Source organism: Sipha flava, unplaced genomic scaffold (assembly GCF_003268045.1).
Source record: "Sipha flava isolate LNK unplaced genomic scaffold, YSA_version1 339_pilon_pilon, whole genome shotgun sequence".
In the NCBI taxonomy this organism is placed as follows: Eukaryota; Metazoa; Arthropoda; class Insecta; order Hemiptera; family Aphididae; genus Sipha; species Sipha flava.
In genome coordinates this window covers 845,256-857,711 of record NW_020273031.1, presented here as the reverse complement: position 1 = coordinate 857,711, position 12,456 = coordinate 845,256, and the positions used below count along the sequence as shown (strand labels likewise).

Genomic DNA, 12,456 nt, shown 5'->3' with positions numbered 1-12,456 from the left:
AACAAGATTTTCAATGTTTTTTTAATTATGAACTAAGTATTTAATATTCAGTGCAACTAGTATTAATTTAATTAAAATACAATATACTTACTTCATAATTTATAAAATTTGTTTAATTAATGATGAAAAATATGAAATACAAATAATGTACCATAAACATGTATTGATATTTATTTTAAATTCAAAAACAAACACCCTCTACTTATAAAGTGTCTTCAATATGCAGGTATGTTTATGTTTTTTCTTTAATAATATAATAAGCACACTATCATAACTTCTAAACGAATTTTGTCAACTCGGAAAGTTAACCGTTTATATATTTTGTTTGACAGTATAATAGAGCGTTATATTTTCCTTATATATGTACTATAATAATGACCATGAGTTATAAATATTTTATGATAATTGAGCGTTAGCAGAATATTCCTTACCTTCATGGATCATATGTTATTTTATGAGATCTCATCGGTTTTATAACAAATAACGGACATTGATTTACGAGATAATTGTACAACGTGTGTAAATAAATTGATATTAAAACTCCAGAACGGTGCAAATGATTGTATTAAATTATGTAGAACCAGTCAATTAACGTCATAATAATTTAAAGGCGTAAGATTAATCCTAACATTGAAATGCAGATAACGTATACAGATCGATTTTATACACATGCATGTTATATTGACAACATTGATGATGTATTCTTCTATATTGTAGTGTAATACCGTTTAAATTATAATAACCAAATTATCGACACAAATTAATGTTGCATTTGTATTACAAGATTATCTTGTTAACAAGAGCTTAATCCCGTAATTGTGGAGTAAGACAACAGTCTACATAGATTTTTTTTGTAATTTGTCAAGGTTGTCCATAATTTTTATACCAGCTCAATTTGTGCGTATAAAAGTGTTAATACTACAGTGCCAATTTTTTCACCTTTTAATTTGCATAAACATAAATAACACAGGTTTTATCCGTGTTGTTCAATCGTCAAAATGATGACCGTTTTAACGTTATCACGATGCAAGTTTAAAATTAATGTAGCTTTGAGAAAAATAAATATAATTACCTATGTACATTGTAAGATGTAAATAAGAATTCATGCAACGTATTATATATTTTAAAGAATTATTTGTAGCCGTATTTCATACTTTTGACAATATATGAATGTATATCCCATTATCTACAGAACAAATAATTGATGAATTTAGTGTAAAAGCCGGAACAGTAAATTTATTTCTCGATTGAATTTTTTTTTTTGTATAATAATAAAGAATAAAGATTGAAAATAATACATTTTTATTTATGACATCCTGCCATACCAAATTAACCACGCCACTGATCAATATTACTCGTAATATGTAATAGATATTAGAAAACTATTCGTTTAAATAAAATATTTAAACTCTGAGGTTACAAGCCAAAGTTATTATTTAAGTTTATTAATATTTGAAAGATTAATAAAGTAATTTTATATATTATAAATTTTTAAATATTCTGTAAAATTGTACATAGCTCAAATCTCTAAAAAACTGGAATTATAAGAAAACAATTTTAAACACAAATTTTGTTAAAAATTGTAATATGGACTGAACAAATGTGTAACAATACGTAAAAAACCCCATATTAATACATTATTGGGAAGAATGTCAAGTTGAAATAGCTCTGTTTAGCGAACAACTAAACAAGAAATCCGTAGATCTAAAAATTGTATTTCTTAACAAAGTTTAATTAAAAAAAAATTTCATAATAGGTAATATATTTTCTTACATTTTTGATATCCTTAACTCAGTATGATTAAACTATTCTCAATGGTAAAAATTAATATTTTATTAAGTTTATTCATTGGTAAGAATATTTTTTTTATTTTACATCTAAAGAAAATTCATAAAGGGTAAACAAGGTATACAATAAAATAGCAAATAGTATAGGGATCGTTATGGAACAATTCACAAAGACAAGAAAAAAAAAGATAAGATGACCATATATACTAATAAAATGTAAATAACATAGATATATAGCGAAATGTGAAGATACTAAAAAAGAGCGTGCTTTAATTAAACTAGTTGAATATTTCATAGATTTATTGGTTATAATGTTATTTTAAGTAAATAGTTTGTAGATAAATAATCAATAATTTTAAATATAATCATAGATTATGAAATTATATTATTAAATTGTACATAATTTATTGATTACTTTTTTTTAAATATAAAAAAATGTCTATAAATACTTGTAGGAAAAAAATATTTAAACATACAATCTTTGATCATTTTTTTTTAAATTGTTAATATCACAAACTATCGAGAATATAAGAATATTATAAAATTAATTTAGAATTATATTATAAAAATAGTTTCTGAAAACTAAGAGGAACAAACTATGATACTATGGTTAAATTTATCACTCGATCAATTTTCGTTATTTATTAATTATATAATTTGTATAAGTCTTATAATAAGAAAATAGAATAAATGCTGAAATTACAGTAGTTAAAATGATTAAGATAACTTGTTTAACCACAGAAATATTTGAGTTTCCTACACTTTTTAAGGAAGAAATATAATATATTACTTATATGTACTTAATAAAATATGATTTTTTTTTAATTATTCAATGAAGTAGATAATGTTTAATTAATATAAATTATCATTGATATATATTATACTTGAAATAATTAAATCGTTAAGTACTTGTTTTTAATTAATAATTAATGTGTGTAAGGTATTCGAACGCAAAGGCTTAATTGTTTTCCATTCAAAGATATGATTAAGATTATATTTTAGTATCCAATATTTATTTGAAAAATTCTTAAGATTTTATGTAATGGTTTTTACTACTCATAAAATATTTTATGATGTACAACAATGTAAAATTATAAGTACTTAAAACTCACTTGAAGTTATGCAGTTTAAATAAAATAATATCGTCACATATATTTTACAACTTTTTGTATTTTTAATTATACACCTTTGTATAAATACATACATACATACATATTAGATTTTACTTTATTGCAACACCACAGAAACCTGGATAAATAAAGTGGTATATTGGAAAATATAACTGATATGGGTAAATTTTTGAACACGGAACCCTTGAACATTTTACACTACCAATTGTATGCAATTTAATGACATGAAAAAAGAATATAAATCTTTTAGTGATATAGAATAAATATGCTCTTTTAATTCTTATATATTGATTTCCCGAGTAAAATATATTTATATATACTAATAGATCTATTGGCAATCGGTGATTAACAATATTTTTGAATCACTAACTATAAAAGAAATTTTAAACACTGGCTTGCTACTATATGCGTTGCTCTTACAGAATTATTAAACCCGTGATATAACATATTATTCTACCTATTTAATATTATGTTTAATAATTAATTTTAATTTTAAGTTAATTTTAAGTTAATTTATTTTCGTAAATAGAAAAAACAAAAAACCTAAAATAATATAAATATTTAATTACCAAATCAAATGGAATTAAAAATCATACTAGTATACCCATTGCAAAAATTCGCAATAGATAATTTATTTACATAATAAAAAGTATAGGTGCAAATCATATAATACATAAACACATTTTAAAAAATCAATAAGCATTAGGATAGACTATGTATGAGAGGGTGTAATTATTACATAAAATCATTTTACAATACTTCCTTCCAGACAATATTAGATAGTATAAGTAATAATTTTAGTATTGTTTGTGAGTTGTGATTTGTGGGTTAGAGCCATTGAAAATGCAGTATTTGGAAAAAATTGAAAGTAAAGTTAATTGTGCACACATAACTTTCCTAAATCTCAACGGATTTAAGCAGTTAATAGATCAAAAGAAAGATCATGATCCACTGAGTGTTCTTAGATTTGTGTTAACAGCCTACGTTAATTAGAACTCTAGTTATAGAGGTTTGAGTGAAGGAAAATATTGAAAAATCTTTTATTTTAAAAATTTAAAAAAATTGAATGTAAAGTTGATTGTTCACGCATCTTTCCTCAAACTAAACGAATTTAAGTTATTATAACTCAAAAAAAAAGAGCTGGATTCACTGAGTGTTCTAAGAGTGAAACGATCAAGATCCATTCATTAGAAGAGGAGCTATGAGAATTCGAATTGCTTAAGTGAATGTGTCCTATAAGAAATATACTGAGAAGAATCGCTTTAGTGGGAATTGAGTAAATTTCAATGATTGGTGACATATCTGTGTCTAAATTTAGGTATTTAATATCTTTCATTAAAAAAAAAAAATAATAAAGGAAATCGGTTAGATAAAATTGCCAGACTTTACTGACTTTAGTTTTCATAGATTTTTTTAATATATAGGAATAAATGTACACAAAAATGATTTTTTATACCTAGTTCTGTATCTTACCTAATTGTTTTTCTGCAAAGTTAATATAAACACGTTTAGTTTACGAATTATCGTGGGCGTGACGTATAAGGATTTCGAGCCAATTTAGTGAGAATAATTTTGCCAGTATTAAATTATAAAACTTTACGTACTCCTATACGATTTTAAATAAGTATCATATAACCATTGAATCGCATATACGAGTATCAAAAGTAGACATTTTTATGCCGATGTAATCAAATTAAACTTTTGAATATATTTAAGTATATCAATTTATAACCTATCTATGATATACAAATATGTATATTTGTGTATATTATATCATGTAAACCCACTTGAATTTACAATTCATTTTAAATGAATTGTTATTATTAATTTTTAAATTTTTTTTAAGTGTATCTATACCTTTTTTATTTTACAAATAAAACCATTTCGTTACGTGGATAATTTAAAACGGATAGACATTGTGCAGTGGTGTACGATCCGGAAGAAAATAATTACTAAAAACAGCCTTTGCCCTTATATGATAGAATGTTAGAATACTGGACAATATATGACTTTGTTGTCATGAAGATGTAATACGAAGACAAATTCTCCGGTTAAATGTTATTTAATGTGATTTGATTTGATTTTATATCAAAACCTGCATCCACTAATAAATTCTTCGCTAAATGCAAGTAATCACATAAATAAAAAAAAAATTACAAATATAAAATTTTTTTTTTAAATAAATCTTCTTTCAATAATACATTGATATATTGTGTATACAAGTTGCTATGAAATATTGTTATTATTTAATAAAAACGATTTATTTTAATCGAAATTCTAACCTGTTTAAAAATAATGTTAATGTATACCAATTAGCGAATATACAAAAATTGTTGATCAAATAATAAGTTTTGTAAAAGTATATTGACAAATCATATAAAATAAATAACTAAACAGAACTACAGTTCTAAAAGGTAAACTTTTGAAATGAAAAAATATGTCATCAATACAGCTTTTTAAAGAATACATTATGCCTATATTTAGAGTTAGAACCACGAACATGGTTCTATAGGTGATTTATTTAATATTAATTTTCCATTGCCAGTTTTAAGGCGATTATAATTTTCATAGAATACTTGAATTGAATTTTAACTTAATTTTAATTTAATTTTAATGAGACATATTTGCTGACACATAAAAATTAATTGGACTTCTTAGACAATTTTTCCAGATATTGTACTTTACACATTATAATGCTTATTTAATTAAACATTTTCAACACCAGGTTTTATTTATTCCCTGAAAAATGTTGCATATACCGACTAATATAAGCTTTTGAATTTTGATCAAACTGCATTGAAATTCGATATTTTTGAAAATGAAAATGAATATTAATTTTTATTTTTATTATTTTGTGTCGGATTTCACCGTTCATCGATTTTTTTAGAATATTTAAAATAGTGGGGAGGTCATTTTTAAATTTCTCAACAGTTTTCCAAATTGTAAGAAAAATTGACAAAAAATTTCAAAAATTAGCAACATTTCCAGGATACTGATTTTCTATAAAAGCGAAATCATATTTTTTTCGTAATGATATGTAAAACATTGTAAGATATCGTAATGACTTGAAATATTTATTGAATGCTTATATAACCGTTATCCAAGTATGGTATAGTTTTCAAAATGTTGTACATTTTTTGAGTAATTTATAATTGTTTGGAATTTTTATATTTTCTTAATTTTTTTTCATACGATGTCGATAAAATAATTATAATTCTACTAATTAATTTTGAAAATTTTATTCAATGTACCTCGTAATTCTTACATTGTATTTTTTGTGTATAAAAAAACATTAAAAATTGTTCAACGCCATTTATTTTACAATCCTTCGAATATTAAATTATTTAAATGCTTCAGCTATTTTTTGTATTTAAGTTAGCTTAATTGACTAGATAATAAAATTATAAGGTATTTGAAATAGGTATATATTATCTTTACACATAGAAACAGATTCACCTGTCCTTTACTCACTAGAATTATTTTAATGCAATTTAATTTACAAAAAATGTTAATATAAATAGAAGAGAATTTGAAGTTCAGGTGGTATTTCTAATTTTAATATGACATGTAGAATACATATTACGAGTGTATTTAATAACTTAATGAAAAATGACGAATATTATATAAGTATAATTTAAGAATATATTTTTAATGTAGAGAATAAAGTAAAGGAAGCATCATAAAAACTAAAATACTAAAATACTTAAACGAGGTCTTGGTTTTAAAAGAAATCGTTTGCCTAATTTCAGTGACGCAAGATATGGTTTCGATCAATAATATTTTAATCAAAAAATGTTAAAACATATGTTTCTACTATAGTAATTGTTAAATTGTAAAAAAATGCGTAAAAATAACAATAGCAAGAAGTTTTTTTAATAAATTGTAACGACGGATGTACAGATCAAATGTACCCCATTGATTAGGATTGGTCAGCCAGTTCAATACAGATCTAACCTGCATCAGACATTCTTGCTGATGAACAGCGATCGAAGAATATATGTACTGCTTGGGACGTGTATGTGTCTTATGCTCTCGTTCCATCGGAAAAAACTGCAACGAGCAAAGCGACCAGAACGGTTTTGCGCGCACACCAAATGCACGTGCACTACTATTGCAGTTATCCGTATAGGTATATATAAGTATCGTTGTTTTACCTTCGATTCTAAACTTGATGAGCCGTTCTTTGACTTGAATCCGAGGCATGTAACATATCATCTTTGGCCGCCCGTGCCTGTGCTGGTCTTTTCCGGGGAAAACATGTACCTACCTCAAACGCACACACGCGACCGAGCACATATATTACAACGAACTACGCGAACGGTGACGGTGACAACATCGAATCCGACGTAAGTCCAACGTTAAGTGTAACGACAAGTTCGCGTACACGCAATGGCAAACACGACGACGACGAAAGTGCTAATAAAAGTAATAACTACAAAAATAATAATGGAAATGAAAAACGAATCTATAACCGTGGCGGATAACCGGACAAGCGTGCAGAATTATTTAGCAGTCCGTAAGCGCGTAAGACGGAATGGAAAAGAAAATCGGCGGCTGCGGTCCAACGTTGAACCGGTCGGCCGAACGTGTACGAGACGACTGGTTGAGCCGCGCGCGCGGAGACAGCGGCTGCTGCAGCAGTGCAACAGCGGTGGTGTCAATAAACTTCAATGTCAAAGAGCACCACCACCACCACCGCCACCACCACCACGGGCATCGGCACGACCACGGTCATCGCAGTCGTCACCGGTTGCGGTATAGGTACGCGACGACTCCCACCACCACCGCCTGCCCATCTACCGCTGTTATTATTATTACCGCGGTCGCCGGTGCTGCTGTTGCGCCGAGATCGGACGGGGCGAAAGACGTATACGCCGCCGACCGTACACGCGTGTGCGTTTCTGTGCGTGCCTGTGTATACCCTACTATTATTATTATTATTATTATTATTATTATTATTATTGCTACATTATACACACGCACACGTAATTGTGTAAGTGTGCGGAGGTGACGTGACATCAGTACGTGCGCAACCCGGTTTTGCGTTCGGGGGAGTTGAAGACATTTATTGATGTTGTTTACGGGAACAGGTGTCCGCTAGAGCTTCACACTGACTTGATTTTAGTGGCACATTAAGGTCACGAGGATCAAAGAGATCGAATGTAACTCGTATATATTTTGAATAGGTTAAGTTGTTATTGTTCGAATATTATGTACTGAATAGGTCGCTTCGGTCGAAGAAGTGAAAAGAAAAAAAGAAAAAAAACTCTATAACCCTTTTTTTTTTAAAAAAAGATCTTCATTCATTTACCAGTTCCGTCGGGTAAAAACTTTTATAATATCGATAGATGAGCAAAAAGTACTAGAACATTATCTCCTATAGTATTAAAAAAAAAAAATCAGAACGCTACCCTTAGGTGCATATAAAGCTCAAATTATGCTACTTTAATGCGAACTTTCTGCAGTATGTCTCTCAAATGACAATAAACGTCCAAAAAGACTTCAACACTGAAACATGCACATCAGTTATCGAGTGAAGTATTCTGTGACCCGTAGTGATAATATACAACTAAAAAGTAGAGGTTATTTAGTTCTACGTGATAGTTTTTTATGAACGATATTAATTTTTCTTATCCCAGCGGCAGCCTAAGGGAGTTTTTGGGGAATGTTGAGCTCTCCGAAGCCCATTACAAAATTATTAGTTTGCGATAAAATAATGAGAATAAAAGCTGACGCTCGAAGAAAGCACAAGGATATACTTATACATATACGAGTATAGAAATATACGGAATAATAAGAACACGCACTCACATGTTTATATATATATATATATATATATATATATATATAAATGGCACGCGAGTACATAATAAAATATAACCGGTTCTACGCCGTGATCGCGGACAACGGTATACGCGCGCGTACACGGTATACAGAACGATTCGGAAAACACGTCCGGTCGCGCGCGACCGTGTAATCTTAGGGTCGCGAACAAAAGGCGGCGGCGGCAGAGACCCGGTGGCGGCGGCACACATTCGTCGTGCTCACGCGGCGCTTGTGCGCGGGTCGTGGGAGATACCGTCGCCGCCTCCTTTCCGCGGACCACGGTGGAAACTCCTATAATTGGACTCGGCGATCGATTTGACGTGTGCTGTGAACGCGCGGCCGTCTTGTCACTTTTGTGTATACGTCGTACGTGCGACGCGCAAGCCGTACTGCGTTGTAACAATAGTGATAATATGTATAATATTGTGAACGGGGTGCACACGGCAAGTTACGGCAAGTAGACAATGCGCGTGTGTTACCACAACTAACGGGGATACCGAAGGTGAACAGCTCTGCCGAGAGCCCTACGTTTCGAAGTCTGAAAAGTAATCTTTGAAGTAGTAAACGATAAAAACCAAAAGATCGATTAAAAACAACGAAAATTCTCATATTCTCATTGACATCGCGTCGTAGCATGCGTACTGCCTATGATACGACGACGTGTTGGAAGGTAATGATTTGATTTTTCATATTAAACATTGTTTTCGAACGGAAAATCGATTAATCGAAAGACTACGTAAAAGGTATGGGAAATTAACTCGACGCTTACGTAGGAATCCAGTTTTCTGAACTTCTACAAAGGTACTTGAATATTTAAAGAAAACAAATCAACGGCTTTCATCATAAACTTTGTTCCTATGTGTTATATATATCGTTTACTTTTAAAATCTGTATGCACGAGCAGTATAAATTTGAATATGCTTCCTAAGTTAATAAATAGTTTTTTTAATTTCTATAAGCTTTTAAAATATTTAAAATGTTTAATGCATGGACTATAATTTCAGATATATAGTCTTTATACACTTATTATTTGTAAGGCACCATCGTATTCCAATTTATTCGATAACCGTCATACAAAGTACTCAAATTAAATATATTATCCTTATACAGTTGACTCGTGATATATTACAAATTTTAAGGGACCCAGGAAAAATTTCAGTTAGTCGAAAAATTTGTATATCAATAGCATAAACCAACAAAATTCATTTTAACAAAATTTAAAAGAAAATTCAAAATTTAAATTGACACACTGCAGACTCGTATTTGTGTTATTTTAATAAAATATACAAGTATGTATAAATGTATATCAATGTATACATACGTAGTATTTGTATTTAAATGTTACGGTTTTTCGTCAAGATTTTATGCAAATATTACCAGTTGTTCAGTTGTTCCAAGGAGAGCATGATCTTATCAAATAAAAGCAAGTCCTTAAAGCCTTCTAAGATTTGTTCAAAAGTCAAACAATTACTTGTTTTATACATTTATGTCATACTATGGGGAAATACACATGCGAGAACATTTTCTTAATCACTCCTACAGATTGGAATCTTTTAAATGAGAATACTTACATCACAAATGTAAAAAATGAGTAGAATCGATTAATTATTTGGAACAATTCATATAATATACTATATATACTTAAATAATATCATCAGGATGGTTACACATTAAATATCATAAAAGATCGGAGTTCCAATTGTTGAAAAAGTTGAATTCATATAGGTTATGTAATAGGATTAGGTACCGTGTTATGTCTTTTACACATAAATGTAATCTTAAACATAATAATGGAAGCTGACATTTTGACAGAATATGATAAGGGAGAAAAATATTTTATCAAAAATACACCAATGATTTTCTAGTTCAATTCACAATGGTTCAGTTTCCAATCAAATTTTGTCTTACACAAGATCAGACATTAGCCCATTGTGTATTAGATTTGGAAAATAACTGTTTCTCACCTGAACAATAGTATGTATATGTAGTATTTTCTATAGTTGGTAGTCTCGACCATTAATACTTTTATGCACCACAATAAAAAACTCAGAATATGGTAAATAAGTTATGACTTATTTATTAGTATAAAACTATATTACATTTTTTATATATTATAATCGTAAAGTTTAATTGTAAAGTGATTATTATCGATTTTATTTTTTTAGCATTCTATCAATCCATAATATTATTTCACGGACAATTACCTTTTTTGTATCGATAATAGTCGTTACCAAATAATAACTTGGAGCAAAAGATGAAAAAGAAGAATTTTTAACATTTTGATAGGAAGTTTTCATAAAATTGTTTTGAATTTTGTACTTATAAAAATGTGTTATTTAATATAATACAATTTTTGAAACGAGAAAAATAACATACTATATTAATGTGATTTATTGAATAAATACTGATATTATATTTATTTTTTTTTAGTTAATTAATTTAATCATATTTGAATTCTACACGATTGCAAATCTGAAGTACTTATCAAAGAATATAATTAAAAATAAAAAATAAATATTAAAAAAAAAAAAAATAAAAACAGTGAACAATAGACAATATGTGAATAATCATTTGGTAAACATTGATGTCAAAGTTAGATAATAATAAAATCACAACAATAGTTTGATCTTAAAATAGAAACAATGTCTAAACTCATTTTCAAAATAAAAACTAATGTATAAAGTTTCTATCAAACAGATTACCGACATAAAAAAATACAGTGTGATGCTATAATATGTAGATTTGTTCTCAAGACTTATCATAAATGCAATAAAATACGGTGAATATCTCGTCGTAGGATCTATACATAATATACAATTATACGTATATACTATAATATTATATATACATGGTTACATTACATTTAGCACACCTAACTAAAACCATGAATTATAATCTAGCACTGAAGAGTTATTGATCTTTATCGAACCTTTCTTTCCTCATTTTAAAAACATATAATATTTAACATTGACCAACACTTAATTATTCGAAGGAAACTTCATTTTAAAACTGGAATAAGATAAGTATTTGAATATTTTCTATAAATATTTCTCGTTCATATTTCAATAATATAATATACAAAAATACAAGACGCTGATTAGAGTTAGAGATATATTTTGTGATTACAGCTATGAATTCTTATTAAAATCATACATTAATCCAGAGCCCATAAATGTTGAATATATAATATGAGAGGTACGCACTAGCAACTATTTATCATTTTTATAATAATAATAATATACGGATCCCACGAACGTCATGTATAGTAATATACAGTGTACAATATAAACCATACAGTATAAACAAACACATACACATATATATATATATATTTGTGTGTGTGTGTGTGTGTGTGTGTGTGAGTTTTGGAAATACATTATTTTATAATGAGCCAAAATTCGAATCGATTCCGTACGTACGAAAAAAAAATAAGCCATGCCCGCGGTACGTCTATAGGCGATAGAATGGTTTATATTTATTTTCGTCGGAAACACTCTGTACCTTAAGTACAGTAGTGACGTAATTGTTGCGAGCGGGTACACAAAGGAGACATCCGTCTAGACGTCCTCCGCCTTCACCTACTTGTATGCAAATGCGGACTGTCCGGCCGTGCATGAGTGCATGTGTGCACTGGTGTATATATATATATATATATATATATATATATGTGTGTGTGTGTGTGTGTGTGTGTGTGTGTGTGTGTGTGTGTGTGT

At 28.6% G+C, this 12,456-nt stretch overlaps 1 protein-coding gene across 3 annotated transcripts in view; it reads right to left on the bottom strand.

Annotated features, from left to right (window-relative positions):
* Window positions 1-12,456, bottom strand: part of LOC112687252 (ankyrin repeat and fibronectin type-III domain-containing protein 1) — a 152,607-nt gene that overhangs the window by 23,264 nt on the left and 116,887 nt on the right. The window contains exon 1 of one of the 3 annotated variants that reach the window (XM_025559861.1): window positions 7,072-7,533. The exons of the other annotated variants lie outside the window; for them this stretch is intronic. Within the exon in view, the coding sequence (XP_025415646.1) occupies window positions 7,072-7,132 (61 nt within the window). The 5' untranslated portion in view covers window positions 7,133-7,533. Of the gene's footprint in view, window positions 1-7,071; window positions 7,534-12,456 lie in introns of those variants that run through there. 3 annotated transcript variants of the gene reach the window in all.